Below are 26,542 nucleotides of genomic sequence, written 5' to 3' on the forward strand. Positions count from 1 at the left end.
GCTGTCTGTCTGTGTCTCTCCCTGGCCCCCTGTCTCTCTATCTTTATTTCTAACTCTATCCTCTTCCCTCAATCCTGCATGTGCCCTTTTTTCTTTTTTCTTTCTCCTTTCCACTTCCTTCCAACGTCTGCTCCCCCTGTCCCCCACACTTCCATTCAGTGTCTGTCTGCCTCTCTCTACCCCTTCCATCTACTTTTCACCCTCTGTCTTGGCCTTTCCATTCACTGCTCTCTCTTCTCTTTCCATCCAGTGTCCTCCCTCTCTCTCTCTCTCTGTTCCATATGGCATCTCCTCCTTCCTTTCCCCCTTCCTTTTCCCTTAGTCTGGCATACCTTCCTCCTTCCCTCCATGCTCTGCCATGTCTTCTTCCCTCCAAGCCATTCTCTCCCCCTCTGCTCCCTTTCCTTCTTGAACTTCATGGGGCAGCAGCAGCATTCGCAATTCATTGCTTTTGCCGGCTTCAGGTCTTCCTCTCTGGCGGGTCCTTAGGCAGGACCCGCCAGAGAGGAAGGCCTGAAGCCGGCAACAGCAACGAATTGTAAACCCTGCTGCTGCCTGAAGCACCCGAGGCAGACGCTTCTCTACCCTCACAGCCCAACCCCCGGTGACTCTCTTATGTCTCCCTCCCATGCAACATGACCTTAACAAACCTCCCTCCAGCGTTGGCAGCCGCAGCACACTAAACAGGCTGCTTCGCAGCTTTCTTCTGCAGTTGAGTCCCTCTGTCTCATCACTGATGATGTCACCAGCAGGAGACTCACCGGCAGTAGAAAGCCGCGAAGCAGCCTATTTAGCGTGCTGCGGCTGCCAACGCTGGAGGGAGGTTTGTGCCGGTATGTGGCTGTGAGTTCGGGCGATTTCGGGCCTCCTACGACCCCCGTCTTTGTAGAGCAGGGAATCCAGCGCTGGCGGCGAGTCCTGCCGGCGAGTGTAGGTAGGTGTAAGGCTGGGGACTTGCGCATGCGCACTCCTGCGGCCACAGACCTACGGATCATGGAAGCACGCAGATAGGAGTGCACATGCGCGGCTAGGGTTTTATTATATAGGATTATTGGCCGCCAACTTTATGTGCATCTTGTAGAATTTCCCTTTTCACCCTTGCTACACCAGCAAAATTCTGAGATCTCGATGCTGTCAGAACTGTGAAGTCCAATTCAAATATAAGAGCAATCTTAAGTGATGAAAAGCTGCTTCTCTCTACGATATAATCTAATCACAGTATCATTACAAAGTAGCACGTCATACCTTTGGCTATCTTTCAGCACAGCGTCTAAAAGACCTCAGGGCGATGCGCCAGAATCAAAGATCCAGATTACTGCAGATTTTCTCCAGCTGAACCCTCATTTTCTTTTTCTTTATTCAGGCCAAGGGTGTCTAACTTTTTTCTTCTAAACTCCCGTTACTGTCCGATAATCCTGCTCCTAATCGTGCGTCAGGCTGCTCAGAAGTGCCCTGGGCTGGGACTGACAGGTCGGAGACTTCCGAGACACTTTCCAGAGCACAGAGAATAATTAAAGGGCAGTTACCAAGGTAGATGGATTGGGGGGGGGGATAGAGGGAGCTGATTCCTGTGTGTTGGCTGCAGTTTAGCTTCATCCTCCTCCAGGCCACCGAAGGTGACTCCAATAATCCCCTCCTGAGAACAGCATGCAGTAATCGGATTGCTTTTCACTACCAAGAAGACAGGGCTTCCTGCCATGAGATTCTCTGACCAGAGCTGACCCTTGGAGCATATGGGGCACAGGATAGATCAACCCGCATGTGTACCACTGGCCCCCCTCCTCATCAAACCCTTATCCTCCTTTCCTTCCTCTCCACCATATGATACTCATCTGTTAGCAGGGCCTGGGCATAACTGAGCACGCTAAACACACCTCAAATTACCCTTCCTTGTAAAAAATGAAGCACCCACAGAGCTGGCACTTGAGGTCTAACATGTATCATGTTCATGCTCCTGGAGTGGTGTCAGTTTTAGCAGACGTGTAGTGATGATGGGGGGGGGCATAGAATAATGGCAGTTCACTTCCACCATCATCATCGGGTCTCACTTGATTTAGCTTCCCATATCCTGCCTGACACCTATATATATATACATATATATGTTGCTTATTTATATTTCATAATTTATTTTTATGTTTATGCAAAATTTAATGTGGTGTAAGATTTTTACTTGCGACTTTGCTTGCTGTAATTTATTATTCTCCTTGTGATTTTATTTGTTGTAATATATTTATTTGTGCGAATGTTTATGTCTAATATTAATAATTTAATATGCAGTAAGTTTTATTTGGATTTTCTTGACCCTTGACACATGGCTGAAACACAACACATGCCCTACATTCCAGTTCTTAAAGCCAATTGTGCTTTTTTGGTATTTTTCTGCCTGATACAGATTCATCCCTCCCGTACTGCATAGGCTGGTGCAAAGGTGGGAGGGGGGGAGTACCTTATTTCCCTGCCCTAAAACTGACCATAGCTTCACCTAGTGACACATCTAGAAATACCCTGAAAAGAGGCAGGGCCAACCCTTGTCCTGCATAAAGGAAGTGCCTAGTATCTCCTTTTCTAGGGAGAAGCAGTAGTCAAAAAATTGTGGAATTTATTTACACTGGCTTTTACTAAATGCTGGTAGAGGTTTCTACCGCCAACTCAGAATTCCTATGAGCATCGGAGCATTTAACTCGCCGGCCTGCGGTAGAAACTTCTATGAAATCTCTAATCAAATATAAAATTTCAATATTCTTTATTTTATTTTAAATATAAACCTTCACGCATTCAGTGCTCCAACCATACAGACATGGAAGCTATCGATTTAGGGACCATCACAACATCACAATATTCCCAAATTGCATTTTACATAGTATACTGTATAGGACATTGACCAAACATTAAAAAACATAGATGAACGGAAAAAACAATCCACTTATCTGAGCTTTATGATGACTCAGCCTTTTCTCTTATTGAATATTCCAGGCATAACATCAGTGGTCTCAAACTCAAACATTTGCAGGGCCACATTTTGGATTTGTAGGTATTTGGAGGGCCTCAGAAAAAAAAGAGTTAATATCTTATTAAAGAAATGACAATTTTGCATGAGGTAAAAACTCTTTATAGTTTATAAATCTTTCCTTTTGGCTAAGTCTTAATAATAATATTGTCATTTATAGCTAAAGAGACAGATGATCAAGAAACTGTTTTATTTTACTTTTGTGATTATGATAAACATACCGAGGGCCTCAAAATAGTACTTAGCGGGCCACGAGTTTGAGACCACTGAACCATATGATGGTCATGTCCAAAAATTCAGCGCTCTTATTTTTATTCAAGTTTTGTGCTATTTAGTCAGCTGCTCAGTATGATGCAAAATGAAATGCAAAATGGAGAAGCTGGGTCTATTTTCCCTGGAGAAGAGAAGACTTAGAGGGGATATGATAGAGACTTATAAGATCATGAAGGGCATAGAGAGAGTGGAGAGGGACAGATTCTTCAAACTCTCGAATAATAAAAGAACAAGAGGGCACTCGGAAAAGTTGATAGGAGACAGATTCAAAACAAATACTAGGAAGTTCTTTTTTACCCAACGTGTGGTGGACACCTGGAATGCGCTTCCAGAGGACGTGATTGGGCAGAGTACGGTACTGGGCTTCAAGAAAGGATTAGACAAATTCCTACTGGAAAAGAAGATAGAGGGGTATAGATAGAAGATTACTGCACAGGTCCTGGACCTGCTGGGCCACCACGTGAGCGGACTGCTGGGCACGATGGACCTCGGGTCTGACCCAGCAGAGGCATTTCTTATGTTCTTATGTTCAAACAATCCAATCGTTAATGCTAATAAAACTGATTGAACTTAAAAAAAAACCCCATATGTTCCAGAATAATAATATCCAATGCAATTATAGAAACCATTTCTTCATTATATTTCTTTCTCAGCCTGGTTTAGTAAAAGAAGCCCTACATTTGGATCTAGCTCATCACTTTTCCTCTAGTAGCTCAGGTATACACTCAGGCATGTATATTAGGTACTTCCATGTTGCTGGAGGGCTTATAAAGAGATATTTCTTGGAAGTCCTGATGGTACCAGAAGAATCAATCCCTTCCTTTGCATAGGTTTATGCCAACTAAAGTACAAGACGAACAAATCTTAGAACAAGGTCAAGAAGATACACAGTGGTACCTTGGTTTGCGAGCATAATTCATTCCAAAGCGTTCATATATCAAAGCAAATTTCCCCAGAGGAAATAATGGTATCTAGAATATTCTAGAAGTTCCTTAAACTGCTTGTTGTAATTTTGTATCTAAATATTGTGGACATGAGAAGGGTTAGTCTATTTCCTTATGATTTCTTTAAAAGTAATGTGACTTTATCTATTCTTTCTGTACAAGAGGTAAATGCTTGATAAATAATGGAAACGTGATAAATATATATTTTTTTAAATGGACATAGCATCATTATGAGTGACAGGTTTTTCAGGTATAGATTATTATAAGTGACATGACAGGTGCACAGGAAACCCCCCCAATCTGATTTGTGTGCACAACTTAATTGTTTAATAAGCCTAATCATCACCTGGCAATTAACACCTCATAATTACCTCTAATGGGCACTAATTAGAAATTACACATAGAGTTTGGTAGGCGTATTCTAAAAAGTGCTGCGTATCAAATCTAGGGCTAGATTTATTCCGGGCAGGTCCGACGAATTCACAAACTGCAACATGTAGATGGGGACGATCGAAGGAACGACTCCATCTGCCGGCATGGATGCCTCTATAACGATCCCCGCTCATGCACAGACCATCTTTAGATGGTCTGTGCATGGCTGGACCTCCGGCCTGGCACTTTTTAAAAAACTTTTTTTACAGCCCATGGTTTTAACCCGCTTAAAGCCTGTGGGTTAAAACCACAGGCTTACACTGTGGGGAAGGGTGGGAGAGTCGGGGCAGGCAGGTGATGAGGGCAGTGTCGGGGCCGGCAGGTGATGAGGTCAGTGTCAGGGCAGGCAGGCAGATCGGGGCAGTCAGGCGATGAGGGCAGTGTCAGGGCAGGCAGGCATATCGGGGCAGTCAGGCGATGAGGGCAGCTACAGTCAGGGCAGGCAAGCAGATCGGGGAAGCAGGAGATCGGGGCTGACAGGGCTGAGAGCAGGGTGGCAGAAGACAGTCGGAAAGGGCTTCAGCGGCTGGTCCTCAGCAGACACTTTTTGGGTTGATCGGCCAGCTCAGTCGAATCGGCAAATTTGTTTGGTGAATCGCGTCCCTGCCTACTTTGCATGCAGTTCCCCTCATTTGCATGCGCGGATCGGAATCGGATTGCAAACCAGGTCAGTGAATACTGCAGGAGGGAAATCGGGTGGCAAAGGGCTCGCAAACCAATCGGTACACGATCGGTTTGCTTAGTGAATCTAGCCCCTAGTGCGTGAATCTGAAAAGGGGGTGTGGCCAGGGGAGGAGCATGGGCAGCTCGTGGGCACTGCTAGAACTAAGTGCACATAAATTTGCCCGATGCCTGCACATGTTTAGCAGAGGGATTTAGATCTGGTTTTCCTTGGCCTATAAGGGTTCGTTTAAAAGTTGGAACATGCACTGGCGCTTAGCGTGATTTTAGAAGGTGTGCGCATCTTTCAAAGAATCATGCTAATTACTGCTCTAGTTGGCACTGATGTTTTGGGTACGTAGAAAATGGCCCAAAGAATGTAGCAATAATGATGGGTTTTCAAGGTGTAATGGAGCATATTAATATTAATAGGGATTGTTGCAGTGTGTCTGTGTTTCTTTGTGTGTTTGGATCGTCCTGTTTTATGTGAGTCCATATTTGTGTGTACAGAGAAGGTCACTGCAGCTCTCATCCTTCTTCCTAGTTAACTGATGTAACTTATCTCTTTGCTAATAGGATTGAGTGAAAGAAGCTTAGGTGCCGCACAGAATAGGGATGGATGAGTGCCCAAACACTGCTTGGGAGTCAGCATCTGTCTGTATTTGTTTTGTGCTTTCAGCTGTCAGAAGTTGATTTTAAAGAGCTGTACTGATTTATTTATTCAATTTTCTATACTATTCTCCCAGGGGGGCTGAAGCTGTAGCTTTAACCGCCGTGCCACTCTAGAAATCAAAATGTTGTAAAAGTATAGGACAATCAAGCCTTGTGACATCACTGTTGAGGTTGGCTCTTAGGCATTGGTGGAATGAGGCATTATGATGTCACAATAGCAGCTCTGGTTATCAGAGGCTGAAGCTTTTCACAGTATTTATTTATTCAATTCATTCAATATTCATTCAATTTCTATACTATTCTCCCAGGGGAGCTCAGAATATTTACATGAATTTATTCAGGTACTCAAGCATTTTTCCCTGTCTGTCCTTGGGTAATGGGGGGATTGGGGGGATTGAGTGAGTTGCCCAGGGTCATAAGGAGCAGTGTGGGTTTGAACTCATTTGCTGAGGCTGTAGCTCTAACCACTGTGCCACACTTTCTCCCCTACACAGGGAGACTTCCAGAATCAATGTATATTTTCAGTGCTAGCACTGAATATACACCTCTGCCTCCCTTCTTTCCTCTAGAATCAGGGCCACACTGCCTTCCAGTGCCCTTACATAAGAATAGCCTTACTGGGTCAGACCAATGGCTCATCAAGCCCAGTAGCCCGTTCTCACGGTGGCCAATCCAGGTCACTAGTACCTGGCAAAAACCTAAAGAGTAGCAACATTCCATATAGAATCCCCAAAGAGTAGCAAGATTCTAGAATCCCAAAGAGTAGCAACATTCCATGCGGAATCCCCAAAGAGTAGCAAGATTCTAGAATCCCAAAGAGTAGCAACATTCCATGCGGAATCCCCAAAGAGTAGCACGATTCTAGAATTCCAAAGAGTAGCAACATTCCATGCGGAATCCCCAAAGAGTAGCAAGATTCTAGAATCCCAAAGAGTAGCAACATTCCCTGCGGAATCCCCAAAGAGTAGCAAGATTCTAGAATCCCTAAGAGTAGCAACATTCCATGCGGAATCCCCAAAGAGTAGCAAGATTCTAGAATCCCAAAGAGTAGCAACATTCCATGCGGAATCCCCAAAGAGTAGCACGATTCTAGAATCCCAAAGAGTAGCAACATTCCATGCGGAATCCCCAAAGAGTAGCAAGATTCTAGAATCCCAAAGAGTAGCAACATTCCATGCGGAATCCCCAAAGAGTAGCACGATTCTAGAATTCCAAAGAGTAGCAACATTCCATGCGGAATCCCCAAAGAGTAGCAAGATTCTAGAATCCCAAAGAGTAGCAACATTCCCTGCGGAATCCCCAAAGAGTAGCAAGATTCTAGAATCCCTAAGAGTAGCAACATTCCATGCGGAATCCCCAAAGAGTAGCAAGATTCTAGAATCCCAAAGAGTAGCAACATTCCATGCGGAATCCCCAAAGAGTAGCACGATTCTAGAATCCCAAAGAGTAGCAACATTCCATGTGGAATCCCCAAAGAGTAGCACGATTCTAGAATTCCAAAGAGTAGCAACATTCCATGCTACCGATCCAGGGTAAGCAGAGGCTTCCCCCATGTCTTAATAACAGACTATGGACTTTTCCTCCAGGAATTTGTCCAAACCTTTCTTAAAACCAGCTATGCTATCCGCTTTTACCACAACCATTTTCCTGCCGGGGAGAAGGGGAAGAAAAAAAGGCATTCATATGTAAAACTGTAGAAAAGAAAATCATGTTTAAGAAGAAACATCTGATTTTTGCACTGGGACCTGGAGCACCCTCTCGCTCTTTGTGCAGCAGGCTAGAGATGTGGACTTCCAAAGAGGATCCAGCTTTCTGGACCATGGGGTCACACTTCATGCAACACCCCCCCCCCCCTCTAGTGCCCCTTCCTCCCCATCCATTGTGCTGTGGTGAAGTATAGGAGACAAATGATGGGAACAATTTTGGTGTCCTCACCTCCCTTGTGGCCACAGCATTGGCACCAGCCCTTGGTACGACCCTGGAAGCTTTATCTATGGGGAAGGATGAGTTTCTGTTTCACTCTGTTGGCTCCAGAAGGCTCCCCAACCCCCCTTCTTGAAAGCCTGGACACACTGTGGCCCTTTTGCCTTTATAGAAGAATCCCCTCCCCCCCATGGTTTTAGTATTATACTGTATCACCATGAATAAACAGCTTAAGAACATAAGAGTTGCCTTACTGGGACAGACTGAAGGTCCATCAAGCCCAGTATCATGTTTCCAACAGTGGCCAACCCAGGTCCCAAGTACCTAGCTAGATCCCAAATAGTAAAATAGATTTCATTCTGTTTATCCTAGGAATAAGCAGTGGATCTCTCCAAGCCATCTCAATAATGGCCTATGGACTTCTCTTTTAGGAAATTATCCAAACCTTTTTTAAACCCTGCTTTTTCTTTTCCTGACTGGATTAAACTGCTATGTAGGAGAATCTTATCAGCAGAACGAGGCCTAAGTCTTCTGAACAGGATGGGCCTGCCAGTGTTTCATCACTATTTTAAACCTCTTTTGTTACCTTGGAGAAAACAAACATTTGAGGGGATAGAAGAAGCTAGGAAGTAGGAAGAAGTGTGGGAAAGGGATCCTTGTATATGTGTGAGAGATCAGTGTTTGCCATGGGCAAAGAAAGCTGCACAAACATAGCCCAGAGTAGATGGCTATGGGGGGAGGAGAGAAATACAGAAAATGACAGAGCTAATGATCATCTAGCCCATCCAGTCTGCCTTTCCATACCCTCTGCTATCCCTTTGTCTCTCTTGGAGAACCTATGTACTTGTCCCAAACTTTCTTAAATTGAGATACGGATTTTGTCTCCATCACCTCCACGAGTTCAGCCCCCTTTCTCCAAATAAGTATTTCCTCAGGTTATTCCTGAGCAGTAGCTTACCTGGCTTGGTGGTCACCCAGGGCAGAGCACCCCCCTCTCCTCCAAGTAATATGGGTGCGTGTGAAGCGGTCACAGAGCTGTAGTCCACATGCATGCGGCCATCAATTCTGCTGGTCCCCCCCCTGCCCTGGAACAGGATATTGACATCACAGGGGCACACACACACACTGCCTGAACCTGGAGCAGAGTGCCCCACCGCCCCACCCATGGTACGCTAGAGCTCCTGAGTCTGTCCCCTTTCACCTTCATACTATGTACCCTCATTCCAGAGCTTCCTTTCAGTTGAAAGAGGTTCGTCTCCTGTCCATTTATATCACAGAGATATTTAAATGTCTCTATCACAAATCACATCTCCTTTCTCCTGCCTGTCTTCCATATTGAGATCTTTAAGCCTGTTCCCATATGCTTTATGACGGAGACCATGGGCCATGTAGAAGCCATTACACACCTAAACTAAGGATAAGGGTCAGCTATAAACCACTATTCTAATTACCACACAACCCCATATGGACCAAAGGTACACCCACTGCAACACTACAAGGCCTTTCACACACACTCATACAGCACAAGTGTTAAACCAGCAGGAGACCAAACCCAACAAAAAAATTTGAAAAAGAAGTGGAGAAAAAGCCTCAGTTCAGTTTCATTTGGCCAAAAACTCCATTTCTCCAAACACTCCTGCATCCACACAAAAACTGCAAGGCAAAAAACACTATAGTAGCCTGCAGAGAAAATGTCCAATAGAACCCGGGGTACACAACCCCAAACGTGAAACTGTGGACGAGGGACACAAAAGCACAACAGTCCTGACCCGTGCAAAGAGGCCCATGAAAAGAAAAACCACTTAGCTGCTGCCGTTCTCCAGGCACTTCAAAACTCACGATCCTGGGCAAAGCAGCTAGGAAACCCAACGGGGAACCTCCCATTTCGCGTTGTTGTGCTGCGTCAGGGGTATCAAAATTCACAGCTTCATAAGCATAAAATCGTCCACATCAGTGCTCCTCTGGCTCACCCTCCACTTCAAAATCCACTTCTGGCGCCAGAGCTGACATTGTGATGTCATAATGCCTCATTCCACCAATGCCTGAGCTCCGCCCTCATCTGCACAAGCCTCAAACACTTTAAAATCCTAAGTAGCAACATTCTAGAGCTCAGATTGTGATGTCATAATGCCTCATTCCACCAATGCCTAAGCTCCGTCTTCATCTGCACAAGCCTCAAACACTTTCAAATCATAAGTAGCAACATTCTAGAGCTCAGATTGTGATGTCATAATGCCTCATTCCACCAATGCCTAAGCTCCGTCCTCATCTGCACAAGCCTCAAACATTTTAAAATCATAAGTAGCAACATTCTAGGGCTCAGATTGTGATGTCATAATGCCTCATTCCACCAATGCCTAAGCTCTGTCCTCATCTGCACAAGCCTCAAACACTTTAAAATCATAAGTGTTTGAGGCTTGTGCGGTTAAGGCAAAGCTTACAGGAATGGGACAGCAAGGGAGAAAAAAATTGTCCCCATGTCGTTCTCTACTGTACAATAAGCACAGTGTTTCTCTTTCCACAGGGCTCCCTTTGCATAGAGCAGAGATACAAGATTAATAAATGCAGAGAAAAAGCAAACAGAACTTGATACCTTTTTAGTACCTCTCGGCTACAGCAGGTATGGCATTTTTTTTTCCAGTTGCTTCTCTGCAATTCCCCTAATCACTGGGAGTGTCTCAATGATAAATGATCTCACATTCCGAAGGAAACACGACGTCCTACTTGGCATCATGCACCCTCCATTAACCAAGTATGTCCCGTCCTATGCGAGGTCATTCGTGGTCTAGATGGGAGCCTGGCCACTGCCTCCAAATGCAAGAGTTCGGCCAAAGAGGAATTTCATAAAACTTCACAGATAAGGGCTGAGTGGAAAGAAGGCAGAGGCAGGTTCTGTGGTTTCAAATGCTACATCGGGGTTGTCGTCGACAGGAATGACAGAGGATGGCCATGACTGTATGATTAGAATGCAAAGGTCACGCTCCATGAAAAGACGGTAAAGGGAAACATCTGGATACATATGAACGCAACAGCTGGATAAACCTGTACTTGCTGTGATTCACTAGTGCATTTCTTTGCCAGCAACCATTTTTTTTAATGTTATTTATACAACTTGGAACAAGTTACATCCACATTGTGAAGGCAAAGCAGAGAAGGAACATGAACTACAGAATAACAAACAGTCCAGCCTCCTATACATTGCAATTATCTAATATAGAATCTGCAGTTAGAACTGAAAGAAAGAAATAAAAAATAATAATAAGCCGCCTAGCCAGTTCCAAGTTCCTTTTGTGTTTTTCTCCTTCCCAGCACCCATCTAAAAACCTTAAAATAAAGTGCAGGACTATCAAGCCATTGTGACATCACTGGTGAGGTTGGCTCTTATTGGTGGAATGAGGCATTATGATGTCACAATACCGGCTCTAGTTATCAGAGGCTGAAACTTTTCACACTATTTGTTTATTCATTCAATGCTCTATACTGTTCTCCCAAGTAGAGAATGACACGGGGACAAATTTTTCTCCGTCCCCACAGGAACTCATTTACCCATCCCCGCGAGTTCTTTTCCTGCCCTATTCCTGCAAGTTAGAACTAAAAGAAATAAAGAAAAAATAATAATAAGCCGCCTAGCCAGTTCCAAGTTAGAAACATAGAAAATGACGGCAGAAAAGGGCCACGGCCCATCTAGTCTGCCCACACTAATGGCCCACCCCCTAACTACCTCCATGAAGAGATCCCACATGCCAATCCCATCTTTTCTTAAAATCTGGCACGCTACTGGCCTCAATTACCTGTTGTGGAAGATTATTCCAGCGGTCAGCCACACTTTCGGTGAAGAAATATTTTCTGGTGTCGCCATGAATTTTCCCACTCCTGATTTTCAACGGATGCCCTCTTATAGCCTTGGGTCCTTTAAGGAAAAAGAGATCCTCTTCCACCTCGATACGGCCCGTGACATATTTGAACGTCTCGATCATGTCTCCCCTCTCTCTGCGTTCCTCGAGTGAGTACAGCTGCAACTTACCCAGTCGTTCCTCATACGGGAGATCCTTGAGTCCTGAGACCATCCTGGTGGCCATTCGCTGAACCGACTCAACTCTCCGCACCTCTTTTTGATAATGCGGCCTCCAGAATTGTACACATTATTCCAGATGGGGGTCTCACCATGGATCTGTAGAACGGCATTATGACTTCCCTCCCAGCACCCATCTAAAAACCTTAAAATAAAGAGCAGCAGAAAAATCTCTCTGCTTCCCCCAACGCCCTCCTCCAAACAAATGTGAAAGGAGCTTGAAAGTTTAGCTATCAGCAGGAAGATGATCCTTATCTGCCCTTAAACGTTTGGGACATGAAGGGAGGTGGGGTGGGGCAAGTTTTTTGTCTGTGCCCAGGGCGAATATCCAGAATAATGCCCTTGCGTTTCACATATGAGTGACTGCTGTGGCCCAGCACTTTCTCCTTTGATGGCACAGGCAGAGCTGTCCCTCTGGAGGCAACTCCCGCGCAGCACTCTCTTATCTCTCTCCCCTCCTATTCAGCCTCCCCCTTGGATCCTCTCCCATGCCCCTCTTTTTCTCCCCCCCTCCCACTACTTCCCTTCTCTTGCCCTCCCCCAGTTCATGGCCTGCATTTTCCTTGTTCCTTCCCACCATTCCTTTCTCAGGCAGTCCTCTCCTCCCCCCAACTCATTGTGCTACATTTGCCTCCTTCACCCCCTTCTCTTTTGACCAGCAGTACCTCTTCTCTAATAGCTTCTCCTTTCCTTGTCACCCCCTGACTGGCGGTAGGTGGACCCCATCCCATAAAAACATAAAAATGGCCATGGAGAGTCAGACGAAGGGCCTTGAGCCCAGAATCCTGTCACCAACAGTGGCCAGTCCATGAAGATGGTAGATCCCCCCCCAAAGTAGATCTATTTCCCATATTTCATTTCCAGGGATGAGCAATGGCTCTCCCAATTCACCCCAATTATGGCCTTTTCCTCCAGGAACTTGTCTAATCCTCTTCTGAATTCCACTATATTGGTTGCCTTGATCACATCCAACAGCAACAGATTCCACGACTTGCATGAACATAACTAACAATAGCTTGGCAGTACAAGGCATGCAAAAAACGTAGATTCATCCTGTTGTGAAGTTTCTAAAAATGTAGTCAAATGAAGGCCATCTGATGATGCAATGTATTCTAACTCTTCTTCGCCCCCCACCTGAAGAATCTATCTCTTCAATATTCAGCATACAGAGGTCAGAAGTTTTTTAAATGCTGATTACTGCAAGCAAGATTTGCACTGGAGCCACTTACAGTTGAGAGAGTGCTGCACTAGAGCCATTGACAGTTGCCATTGACAGTTGAGAGAGTGCTGCACTAGAGTCATTGACAGTTGCCATTGACAGCTGAGAGAGTGCTGCACTAGAGCCATTGACAGTTGCCATTGACAATTGAGAGAGAGCTGCACTAGAGTCATTGACAGTTGGCATTGACAGTTGAGAGAGTGCTGCACTAGAGTCATTGACAGTTGCCATTGACAGTTGAGAGAGTGCTGAACTAGTCATTGACAGTTGCCATTGACAGTTGCCATTGACAGTTGAGAGAGTGCTGCACTAGAGCCATTGACAGTTGGCATTGACAGTTGAGAGAGTGCTGCACTAGAGTCATTGACAGTTGGCATTGACAGCTGAGAAAGTGCTGCACTGGAGCCATTGACAGTTGCCATTGACAGTTGCGAGAGTGCTGCACTGGAGCCATTGCCAGTTGAGAAAGTGCTGCACTGGAGCCATTGACAGTTGCCATTGATAGTTGAGAGAGTGCTGCACTGGAGCCATTGACAGTTGAGGGAGTGCTGCACTAGAGTTATTGACAGTTGCCATTGACAGTTGAGAGAGTGCTGCGCTGGAGTCATTGCCAGTTGAGAAAGTGCTGCACTGGAGCCATTGACAGTTGCCATTGATAGTTGAGAGAGTGCTGCACTGGAGCCATTGACAGTTGAGGGAGTGCTGCACTAGAGCCATTGACAGTTGCCATTGACAGTTGTGAGAGGGCTGCGCTGGAGCCATTGACAGTTCACATTGACAGTTGAGAGAGTACTGCACTGGAGCCATTGACAGTTGAGGGAGTGCTGCACTAGAGCCATTGACAGTTGCTATTGACAGTTCAGAAAGTGCTGCGCTGGAGCCATTGACAGTTGAGAAAGTGCTACACTGGAGCCATTGACAGTTAAGAGTGCTGCACTGGAGCCATTGACAGTTGCCATTGACAGTTGAGAGAATACTGCACTGGAGCCATTGACAGTTGAGAGTGCTGCGCTGGAGCCATTGACAGTTGCCATTGAGAGTTGAGAGAGTGCTGCACTGGAGCCATTGACAGTTGCCATTGATAGAGTGCTGCACTGGAGCAATTGATAGTTGAGAGAGGGCTGCATTGGAGCCATTGACAGTTGAGAGAGGGCTGCGCTGGAGCCATTTACAGTTGCTATTGAGAGTTGAGAGAGTGCTGCACTGGAGCCATTGACAGTTGAGAGAGGGCTGTGCTGGAGCCATTGACAGTTGCCACTGAGAGTTGAGAGAGTTCTGCACTGGAGCCATTGACAGTTGAGAAAGTGCTGCACTGGAGCCATGGACAGTTGAGAGAGTGCTGTGCTGGAGCCATTGACAGTTGCCATTGACAGTTGAGAGAATACTGCACTGGAGCCATTGACAGTTGAGAGTGCTGCACTGGAGCCATTGACAGTTGCCATTGAGAGTTGAGAGAGTGCTGCACTGGAGCCATTGACAGTTGCCATTGAGAGAGTGCTGCACTGGAGCCATTGACAGTTGCCATTGAGAGAGTGCTGCACTGGAGCCATTGACAGTTGAGAGAGGGCTGCGCTGGAGCCATTGACAGTTGCCACTGAGAGTTGAGAGAGTGCTGCACTGGATCCATTGACAGTTGAGAGAGGGCTGCGCTGGAGCCATTGACAGTTGCCACTGACAGTTAGAGTGCTGCTGCTACGCTGGAGCCATTGACAGTTGAGAGAGTGCTGCGTTGGAGCCATTGACAGTTGCCATTGACAGTTAGAGGGCTGCGCTGGAGCCATTGACAATTGCCATTGACAGTTGAGAGTGTGCTGCGCTGGAGCCATTGACAGTTGCCATTGACAGAGTGCTGCGCTGGAGCCATTGACAGTTGCCATTGACACAGTGCTGCGCTGGATCCATTGACAGTTGCCATTAAGAATTGAGAGAGTGCTGTACTGGAGCCATTGACAGTTGTCATTGACAGAATGCTGCGCTGGAGCCATTGACAGCTGCCATTGAGAATTGAGAGAGTGCTGCACTGGAGCCATTGACAGTTACCACTAACAGAGTGCTGCTGCTGCGCTGGAGTCATTGACAGTTGAGAGAGTGCTGCGCTTGAGCCATTGAGAGTTGCCATTGACAAGTAGAGGGTGCGCTGGAGCCATTGACTGTAGAAGGGGTGAGTGCGGCACTAGGGCCATTTTATTTATTTATTTTAAAAATGTTATTTTTATTTTATTATTTATTTATATACCATTTATATCCAAAGTGCTTTACATTCAGGTCCTCAAGCATTTTTCCCTGTCTGTCCCGGCGGGCTCACAATCTATCTAATGTACCTGGGGCCATGGGGGGATTAAGTGACTTGCCCAGGGTCACAAGGGATTTGAACCCACAACCTCAGGGTGCTGAGGCTGTAGCTCTAACCACTGCACCACAAATCTAGGTGGAGTACAATATAAACATACATAATTAATTCTCAAGCAACAACTTACAAACATACAAAAAATTGAGGAACTGCTGTGCTGGAACCACTGACCTACTATGCTGGTCACCAGTAGGTAAGCTGGGGAGGGGAGGACGTGAAATAGTCTAAACCTAAGCATTTGGCCTTCAATGCCAAATTTTGATAGAGGCCAAAGAGTTGCCACCTTAATTTCTCCAAATTTTTGCATCAGCCCCCTGTAGAATTTACTTTAAATTATTACATTAGTGACTTTTATTCTGCCTTAACCTTGCAGCTCTAGGCAGATTACAAAAGACATTACCAGGAGAGTTACAAGATAAGGTACAGTGGTGCCTCGCATAACGAACGCCTCGCACAGCGAACGCTGCGCACAACGAACTTCATGTCTTGCTTCCCACAACGAACTTCGTTTCACACAACGAAGTCGCCCGAGCTGCATCCTTCCGCGCAGGCACTGCGCTTAACTGCCCTCTCTCCGCCTGGCTCCCTGTGCAGTGGCGGACCGTCGGCTCGCAGGGGCCCGGCGTCTACTGCTGATGCGTTGGGGGGGGCGGAGCTACTCTCGCCGCTTCCCCGATGCTAGAAAAAAAAAAAAATGAACAGTTAAGTCCCAGTTTTTGCCGCTGAGACTCTGTCCTCTCTCACTGTAAAATTAGACTCTACTTAGTCTGTCTTTAAATTTAAAAAATGTGTGTTGTTTTAAAAAACAATTATGTTTTTAGATGTATCTAAATAAAAATAATAACAAAAAATTTATCTTTTTTTTATGTCATCTTAGCATATTTTATGCTACAGAACGAATTTTTTTTTTAACATGTATTGTTATGGGAAAACGCATTTCACATAACGAACTTTTCGCATAACAAACTTGCTCCTGGAACCAATTAAGTTCGTTGTATGAGGCACCACTGTACTTATTACAGGACTATGATTTATCGGAAATGAGAAATCCTAACAGCATACAAAAATTGGGTTACAAGACGTCCGGATTTCCTCTGACATGTCTTCCTTTTCAGGACAAGTCTGGGGGTCTGGACGGCTTTTCAAAACCCAGCATCTGCAAATGCGCGGCCGCAACATGGTGAAGTCACACGCACACGTGTGACGTTATTACGTTGCATCTGTGCGACATCATTGCGTTGCATGCGCGGATGCTGTCCCGACACATGAATATGTTAAGGGGTGGGGCTGGGGGTGTGACAGGGCATGACGCAGGTGGAACTGGGTGAGCCTGGGGGGCGTGACCCTGGGTCCAGGTTTTCCTTCAGGAAAATCTGGTAACCCTAACAAAGATAAACAGGAGAGCTGACCAGAACTTCCAGGTAGAGAATGACACGGGGACCGTTTACCGCGGTAAATCGTGCTCACCGCAGTAAATCCGCAGGAATGGAGACATCTGCAACTGGTTTACTGCAGGAATGGGGACATGACCTTTTACCACCCCGTGGGAGCGGTGAAAAGTCTTGCTCCTGTGGTAAAAAACATTGTGCCTCTGTCAGACTCGGCATCACCTCCCCAGCTCCTCTTGGGCCTATTTTACCTTCAGGAGCCAGCCATGCCACAATGAAGACAGAAGAAACCCAAAACCAAAACCTGAAAGCAACGTGATTTGAAGAATAAAATTACCAGACAACAAAAAGTAGAAAAATTATTTTATTTTATATTTTGCGATTAGAATATTTCAGATTTGAAATATGTATCCTGCTAGAGCTGGTATTAGACATAACTGGGGACTGCAAAGCCCAGGCTGTGCTTCTTTAGCTTCCAGCTGGCTTAGGGCTCTCTCTCTCTCTGACCAGGGGGCAGTTGCCCTAGTTGCTCTCCCCTAACATTATTCTTGCCATGTGTGACTAAAGTATTCTGTCAGCTTGATTTTTTCTATGTAGCATTCTGTAGTAATTTGGTTTATTCAGTTTTCACAATAGTGGAGGGGATATTTGTGAAAGGGAGGGGGAGACAGGAGTTTTGTTGATCCTTGCTCTGTATTATTTGTGTTTCTAAAATGACAATTATACAGAAAAATGTCTCTTTTTATACTTTAATAAAATAAGTTCAGTATAAAATCATAACTATTCGAGGCTTGTGCGGATGGGATCTGACAGTTTACAGGGCGGGGCCGGGGACTGAGCTCGCAGTGACGGGGACCAGGCAAGGATGGGGATGAGCTCACGGGGACGGGGTGGGAACGGTGATAAATTTTTTTTCCCCGTGTCATTCTCTACTTCCAGGAACAAAACAGAGGTATTTGGGAATTTACATGATCGTGAATGATTAAGGCAGTGGTTCCCAACCCTGTCCTGGAGGACCACCAGGCCAGTCGGGTTTTCAGGATACCCCTAATGAATATGCATGGAGCAGATTTGCATGCCTGGCACCTCCATTATATGCAAATCATGCATATTCATTAGGGCTATCCTGAAAACCCAACTGGCCTGGTGGTCCTCCAGGACGGGGTTGGGAACCACTGGATTAAAGGCACAGCATTAGTTTGTCTTGACAAATTTTCTGAATTTAGAAAATAAACTTTTTTGTTTCTTTCACAGTATTCCTTTAAAAAAAAAAAATCTGTCTCCATTGCAAAGTTGACACAGATTGGAGGTGAGGGAGATGGAAAGATCAGGGGGGAAGGAAGATGAGCTTCCCTATTACCTTCACTTGTGACTGGTGAAGGGTTGCAAAGGCCTAGGGCAGGGGTAGGGAACTCCGGTCCTTGAGAGCCGTATTCCAGTCGGGTTTTCAGGATTTCCCCAATGAATCTGCATGAGATCTATGTGCAGGCACTGCTTCAATGAATATTCATTGAGGAAATCCTGAAAACCCGACTGGAATACGGCTCTCGAGGACCGGAGTTTCCTACCCTTGGCCTAGGGTGTCTACTACCCTTGCACTGATTGTGGGGCTCAGTTAGGATTTTAGATGGAATTTTTGGGAGTCACCCAAATATGTTTAGCCTCATTTGCATTTTCAGGTTTACCTTTTCAATGGATTCCACCTTAAGCTACTTACTTTTGCTGCCTGACTGAGCCCCTCCCTCAGTAAAAAAAAAAAATAATAATGCATGCAGGACTTCAGAAGCACAGCAGTGGGTCAAGAACCAGGGTTCAAATTCTGCCTCTCCTTGTATTTCTCTTCATTCAAATGTACTAACACAGCTCCTTCTCAGTTTATCCATGATGCTCCTTTTGCCTTTGGACAAGTCGCTTTGCTCTATTGCCTCGGATGACAGCAACTAACCCCACCCCCTCCTCCCTCCCCCAGTGCTTCTCAAGTCTCTCCTGGAGAAACACCTTTCCCGGAATTCCGCAATGAATATGCTGGAGCTAAATTTGAATACTATGGCTCTGCAGTATGTGCAAATGATCTCATGCATATTCATTGTGCTATCCCAAAAACTCCACTGGCATGGTGTGCTTCCAGGAGGGGAATTGAGAAGCACTGAAGTTTGGAAAAGCAACTCATTAAACTGAAATCCATTGCTGGCTTTTACTCCCACCCACCAGACAAGGCTCCTATTACATCTGCAGCTTTCTCTTTCTTGGAAGGGGGTAGGGGGGGGGTGGGTGCACCTTTTACCAAGAAGAGATCCCAGTCCAAAAGAGGAGAGCTGGGGGAGTGCAGAGACCCCTTTCCATCTTTCAGGGCTGCAGGAAAAGCCCAGGGAAGGGGGTGGAAGCTGCATGAGTCCCTCAGAGCAATTTTTCAGAACTTTTGTTTTTTTTTGGTAACTTTAAAAAAAAATGTAGATATTTCGTGAGAGTTGCTGTTTCTCATTGCTAGCCTTGTTTGTGGGGTGGTAGTTTACGGGCTGAGTTTTCTTTCTCCTGAGCCTGGTAAGGAAGGCGATGTCTTGGCTGCGTTCGATGCTGGTAACCCAGGCGTTGCTGGGTCCTGGGCTGCTCTTGAGTCTGGAGACCGGGAATTTGGATCTGCCTCTGAATTATTTTGATGATAATGGTAAGTCTGTGGCTTGACTCTCTCTATCTCAAAGAAGGTTAATCTATTGAAAACAACAAACCATTAATTCTAATGGTGATATTATAGTTAGTGAATAAATGAAGGAAAAGATCTCAGAGTTGCCACTCCCAGGATAATATTGTTATTGTCCAAAAGGGAATTGTGGCATGTGGTTTCTTTCATTGATCAAAAAACCTTCATTTTTAATTCTTATGTTATATTCAAAATTTTTTATTTTAAAACATTGTTGTAGATATTACCACTCAAAACTAGTTAACTCGTTATAATCGAAGAATATTTATCTAATTTTATATATATTTTTGATTTTTTAATTTTTTCAATCTTTTACTGTGCAAAAAATGCCTAAAGTGCAAACATTTCTTAAAGTGACTCGTGCTAATCCAGCTTATCAATTTTAAATAGGCTGTGCAAAATAGCAAGATAGCAAAAATAGAAATTTTAAATAGGCTGTGCAAAATAGCAAAGATAGAACATCATGAACAGGCCTTAAACTGGCACTTATCTTTTTAACATGATGCAGTAAATAACGGCGGATTCATCTAGCCGTAAGAAACCCGTGTATCCAACCAACGGGGACCCGTTTCGCCGCGCTCATGCGGCTTCCTCAGGGTAATACTAGGCAAACGGGTGTTATCATGTAGCAAAAATATATATAAAAAATAATACTAGATAATATTAGATAAATATTCTTCGATTATAACGAGTTAACTAGTTTTGAGTGGTAATATCTACAACAATGTTTTAAAATAAAAAATTTTGAATATAACATAAGAATTAAAAATGAAGGTTTTTTGATCAATGAAAGAAACCACATGCCACAATTCCCTTTTGGACAATAACAATATTATCCTGGGAGTGGCAACTCTGAGATCTTTTCCTTCATTTATTCACTAACTATAATATCACCATTAGAATTAATGGTTTGTTGTTTTCAATAGATTAACCTTCTCTGTGGATCTTATTGATAGTTGTTAATCTGTTCTCCTGGTTTGTATTAATTTGATTCTCTCTATCTCAAACCATCCCCCCCCCCCCCCCACACACACACCTTAAAGCATTTCCCTGAAGATCTGAACCCAGAGCATCCTTCAAATTGATGCAAGGGCGATGAACTCTCTCTTGATCTGACAGTCCCATATCCGTGGTTAAAAATATAAGTGCCAATGCTCACCATTGAGCATAAGAACATAAGAAATGCCTTCACCAGATCTTGTCTGGCGATCCGCGCACGCGGTGGCCCATTTAGGTACTCCTTTTTGGAGACCGGGATTACCCGTATCCCTCAATATGATTTGCCAGAAGGTGTGCATCCAACTTGCGCTTGAATCTCGGAACAGTAGTTTCCGCCACAACCTCCTCCGGGAGAGCGTTCCGAGCGCCAACCACTCGCTGTGTGAAACAGAACTTCCTAACCTTTGTCCTAAACCTGCCGCCACTCAGTTTCAGGCTATGACCCCGTGTCCGTGTCACCTCCGAAAATGTTAGTAATGCTGTTTCCTGGTCTATTTTATCAAATCCTTTTAATATTTTAAAAGTCTCTATCAAATCCCCTCGCAATCTTCTCCTTTATTGTTCAGGGAGGGGTAATTTGTTGCATTGAGTTTAGCGAACCCCTGAAGTCGGCTCCTATGGCAATAAAGGAATGGATGTCCTTTACTCTGTCCAATGAAAGCAGTTTGCAAGCATAGGAACCAACTTTTCAAAATTATTGGGGGTTGCTAACCCTATGAGAATTTCCTCTCCATGGACATAGTCAAGGAGTGTGTTCAGTATTGCGGGTGTTTAAACACCCACAGAGCCGGCTCCTATGTTTGCAACCCGACTGAAGCTTTAACACTTGGGGTTCCACAGTCTTGGCAGACACGTCCCCAAATGCCCTTTTATAAAGGCCGTTCAAAGATGTCCATTCCTAATTAGCGCTAGGTCTGTCCGTTAAGTAATTGGGGGATTGGGTAAAATGCGGACCCTGTGGACCTTGCGGATCTTAACTGCACACCCTTAAAAATCTGCTCCCTTCGGTTTTGACAGCTGCGGTTTGTAATTTCAGTTTATCTCTGATGGACCTGCATGGATTTGCCTTGGTTATGCTTAATATTCAAACTGCCACCATTTTTTCAAAAAAACTCTTGTAGGTGTCTTCTTTGGGCTTCAGACATGCCAATCGGTCACCACATTATCCGTGGTTCCCCACTTTTTGGCTATGGGGAACCACGGATAATGTGGTGACCGATTGGCATGTCTGAAGCCCAAAGAAGACACCTACAAGAGTTTTTTTGTAAAAATGGTGGTGGTCATTGATCCGTGTTTGTTTGATGTAGTAGTTATCAAGGCCATACATACGACTGAGGCATTCAAGTTTCAAGTTTAATAATTCTCTTGATTAATCGCTTAATCATATTACAAAGCGATGAACAATTTAAAATACATTCATTATTTAAAAAAAATAATAATAATACAATACATACTTTAAATAATAACATTGGGTTAAAAACTAAAACATCATTTGGGGAATATAAGGTAAAAAGGGATTATGAAATACAATTCGATATAGTAAAGCAATACAGAGGAAAAGTACAAGAGGAAGACAAGTAAAAACATAGTTTAATACAGTATAGTCTATGGCCTAGGAATTAGTGTATTAAGCACTAAAGGCATCTTTAAAAAGAAATGTTTTTAGATTACTTTTAAATTTTCCTAGATCCTGCTCCTTTCGCAAATAAATTGGGAGGGAATTCCAAGTCTGTGGGGCAGTCACTGAAAAAATAAATTGCCGTCTAGATCTTAAGCGAAGGAATAGTTAATAAATGTTGTTCATTGGATCTTAAAGTTCTGCTTGGATGATACGGAATTAATGACTTATATATAAATGCTGGAGTTTTGTTGAGAAGAGTTTTAAAGGTAAGCAAACAGAGTTTATATGTTATCCGATGAATAACTGGGAGCCAATGCGCATTTTTTAGAAGAGGTGTAACGTGGTCAAATTTTCTAGATTTGGTTATGAGTTTAATGGAGACATTTTGAATAATTTGGAGACGTTTAATTTCATTTAATGATATTCCTTTAAAGAGAGCATTACAATAGTCTATTTTTGAAATTACCAAAGAGTGGATAAGAATATTTAGTGATTTTGGGCATAAGAATTTTGAAATAGATTGAATTCACGTAATATTCAAACTGCTGCATGAAGATAGTCCTGCGGCACGGCGCTCGGCGCTTCACTTTTAACAGCCGTCACGGAACTTACGTTCAAAGGGCAAGTTCTGTTTAGAAGTGCCCCCTCTGAGTACAGTGAGATGGTCGAGTGATCGTAAGACAATGTCATCTGTGCAGGGCCCCGTCTGTTGGAATCGGCTACCATTAGAGCTTAGACAAGCTCCTAGTGAATTACAGTTCTAATCTAATCTAATCTAAGGCTTGGTTTTATATACCGAGACATCAATCCAAGAAAGCTTGACTCGGTGTACAATAGTTAACTTAACAAATATAGCCCATGAGGAATGAGACTAAGTTTCGGAAGATTAATTTTCAAAGTGTTTAGCAAATAAAATGGTTTTTAAAGATTTACGAAAAAGTTGAAGTGAACCAGAACTCCTTAAAAGGAGTGGGAGATCATTCCAAAGTTGAGAAAGCTTAAAAGTCAAAGATTGAATGAAAATCTTGACTCCTTTAATCCCTTTCTTGGAAGGAAGAGATAATTTAAATTGTTGATTACCTCTTGCAAAGGAAAATCTGTAAACGTTCCAAGATAAAGGAAGGAGAGGAGTAAAGATACCATTTAGGATTTTAAAAACAATACAAGCACATTTAAATTGAACTCTAAAATAAACCAGGAGCCAATGGAGACTCTGGAGCAACAGAGTCACGTGATCAAATTTACGTTTCTCAAAGATCAATTTCGCAGCAGTGTTTTGAATCAGTTGCAATCTGTGAAGACAGGTTTTTGTGATACTGAGGTAGATGACATTAGAATAATCGAGACGAGATAATATAATTGACTGAACTAATATGGAAAAATGTCAATGATGAAAGAGATGTCTAACCTTTCTCAGTAAACGCAAGTTCAGGAAAGGGCTGAAAACTACTGTTTTTGTGCACGTTTATAAACTATGAGCTGCTAGTAGGTTTTCATTAATGCTGCTGAAGGTGGAACGTATTGTCACAGGCATTGTCCCTTCCTGAGTTTGAGTATTTTCATGTTCAATAGGGTGCTTTTATTTTATTTTGTAAACTGTTATGTGTATGTTGTGTTTTTGTTTGGATGTTTTGTTGTAATCCGCATGGTGCACCGACAAATCTGTGCAGGGCAATAGCGCCCCGAAAAATGTGCCTCGACAATTGCACGCACGGACAAGTGCGCGCACGATAATGGCGCCTGAATCTACCATAAGTGGATATCTGGATGACCCTGATTTGCTCAGACTCCTCAGGCCCCGTCCCTTGGGAGGGGCTTGAGACACCTGAGGCGCTTCAAGCCCCTCCCAAGGGATGGGGCCTGAGGAGTCTGAGCAAATCAAGGCCGTCCAGATATCCACGTATGTAAAGGGTTCCCATAATCATATGTAAACCTTACCCTAACACTAAAAAGGAAGGGAATTTTTTATGTGTAGAGGGGGGGGGGTCCCTCCCACCCCCTTCAAAAAGACCCTTCAAAAAGACAAAATAGTATCCACCATCGGGGCTCACCTCCCATTCAGTGCGCAAACTTGTCCGTGCATGCAATTGTCGGAGTGCATGTGTCAGGGCACTATTGTGCGTGGATTTGATGGGTCACCAATTCGCATAGAATTGTGGGATATGTGGACCACAAATTTTTAAAACAAATAAAAAATGAGGATACCACGGACCTCACGGATGGCTACCACACAACCTTTAAAAGAAAGCGGCCGTGGCATGGGGGTCTGCAGGGATCCTTGTTTTAATTTTTACGGATCCTGCTGACCCTATATATCCTCATCTTACCCCTTCCAGTGGATCTGTGAGATCCGCAGGAGTTAAAAAAACGAGGATCCCTGGGGACCCCACACCATGGCCAATTTCTTTTTAAGACCATGCGCTTTTAGTTCCATAGGGTCCTTGTTTTAACTTCTACACTTGCTGAGTTCTTTTTTCTTTGGGATTGGGAGGGGGTAAAATGTGGACCTCGCGGACCCCGCAGAGATCCTCGTTTTAACTCCCGTGGACCTCATGGATCCCATTCAGTAAACCTTCCTCTTTCACTATGTTACCTGCTAAGACTCCTTGCCATCGCTTTGATTCACTCTCCTCCGGTTTGATTACAGATTTGGGACTTGAGAACGTGATCCCTGACAGATGTTTGTAGAAAATGCCCTGGGATTCCAGATGTGGGAGAGTTTTCCTATCCTGGGAAACTGCTAAAAGCCAGCGCTGTTTTCCCACTCTGTCTCACAGCTGTGTTTGACTTGATTGAGCCACGGTCTTCCCAAGGAAGGAGACCCTGCAGCGAGACACAGCACTGCCCATCTGATTTTCATTAAGGGCCTGTCATGCACACACTTTTTGTATACTCTTTCATTTGGCTCTCATCAGGGTAATATGTGGAAGGTTAATGGGTCTTGTTCGGGAGATCCGGGACCCTCGCGGATTTCCTGCTTCCACATGTGAGGCTGGCTGTCGTAGGAATGAATTTAGCAGTTTATCCTAAATAATGGTTGGTACCTGAGAGGCACATTCTTACCTCTGACACAACATATAACAGTCAGTAGAAATGAACTGTTAGCCTGTTAGAAACAACATTTAGGTAATGAAAGAAATCAAAATAGTTGGGTAGAGGCTCTAAGAACATAAGAAGTTGCCACCACTGGGTCAGACCATTGGTCCATCGCGCCCAGCGGTCCGCTCCCGCGGCAGCCCATCAGGTCTATGACCTGTAATGTGGTTCCTGTCCATTTCTGTAACCTACCTCTTCTTTTTATCTGTAACCCTCAATCCCCTTATCTTTTAGGAACTTATCTACTTTTATAAGGCTAATGAATCTATTCACATGAAGATTTTTAATAAAATGCAAGCTATTTCCTGAAGATGAGTATTTAGTAGTCATTGAAGTTTGGACTTTGAAGCAGTTGCATCATCTCCCCCAACAACTGTTTCATTAAGCAGCTTGGGCTGGGGTTCCCTATAGCAGGGGTTTTGCAGTCAGGTTTTCAGGATATCCACAATGAATATACACGAGGTAAATTTGCATGTCCTATACACACTGTATGCAGTGTGGGCATCCTGAAAACCTGACAAGTTAGATGTTGTCCCGAAGATTAGGTTGAGAGCTCCTGACCTATAGGCAAAGAGCTGCAGCTCTTCATGTGCTGTCTTTTCTCAGAAAATGATGCACTGGTGCCTTTTTTGCTTACAAGAAGCCTCTGCAGTAGCAGGGTTCAACTCCCCTCCCTGGCCAGTTCTTGCCTTTAATTCCTCTGCCTTGAGCCTGGCATTACACAGGCAGGTTAGATCTGAAATGCCCTGGCGGAAACAGTAACAAATCAGTCCAGCAATGCAACTTTTACCTCCTAGGCAGGCCAATGTGCTCATTTTAACCAAAACATTACAATCCCATTTCGCTTTCTCGTCCTAATCATCCCCTAACTCCAGTCTGCGTAAGCGAGAGAATCACAATATCACATATCCCTTCTTTCTCATGAGAGCAGTGAAATCTTGGCAGGTATGTCGGTCTGTAAAATGTTTGGCTCAGATGAGCTGTTGGTTGAATGCCATTTTGAGGCGCTTTCAGAACGAGTAAGGTCAGCGGCTCTCCAGGAGCAGGAAAAAACTCTTGCCGTGTTCTTGGAGTGGTTTTGTCTATGGCAGGGCTAGGAAATTCTGGTCCTCAAGAGCCACAGGCAGGTCCGGTTTTCAGGATTGAAAATGTATGAGATGGATAATAATAATAATAATAATAACAGCT

The 26,542-nt window shown here is 44.3% G+C and overlaps 2 protein-coding genes across 7 annotated transcripts in view; one reads left to right on the forward strand and one right to left on the reverse strand.

Annotated features, from left to right (window-relative positions):
- Positions 1 to 10,605, reverse strand: part of LOC117366977 (cadherin-related family member 5-like) — a 50,326-nt gene extending 39,721 nt beyond the window's left edge. Inside the window, exon 1 of one of the 2 annotated variants that reach the window (XM_033959103.1) lies at positions 10,505 to 10,605. The gene's annotated coding sequence lies outside the window, so the exon portion shown is untranslated. The remainder of the gene's footprint in view (positions 1 to 10,504) is intronic. The other variant, XM_033959102.1, reaches the window with a different exon arrangement.
- An 8,624-nt stretch (positions 10,606 to 19,229) lies between these two features.
- KCP (kielin cysteine rich BMP regulator) overlaps positions 19,230 to 26,542 on the forward strand; it is a 193,396-nt gene continuing 186,083 nt past the window's right edge. For all 5 annotated transcript variants that reach the window (XM_033958835.1, XM_033958838.1, XM_033958836.1 and 2 more), the window contains exon 1: positions 19,230 to 19,605. In XM_033958835.1, coding sequence (XP_033814726.1) covers positions 19,494 to 19,605 — 112 coding nt within the window. In that variant the 5' untranslated portion in view covers positions 19,230 to 19,493. The remainder of the gene's footprint in view (positions 19,606 to 26,542) is intronic.

The sequence above is a fragment of the Geotrypetes seraphini genome, chromosome 9 (assembly GCF_902459505.1).
Source record: "Geotrypetes seraphini chromosome 9, aGeoSer1.1, whole genome shotgun sequence".
Classification (NCBI taxonomy): domain Eukaryota; kingdom Metazoa; phylum Chordata; class Amphibia; order Gymnophiona; family Dermophiidae; genus Geotrypetes; species Geotrypetes seraphini.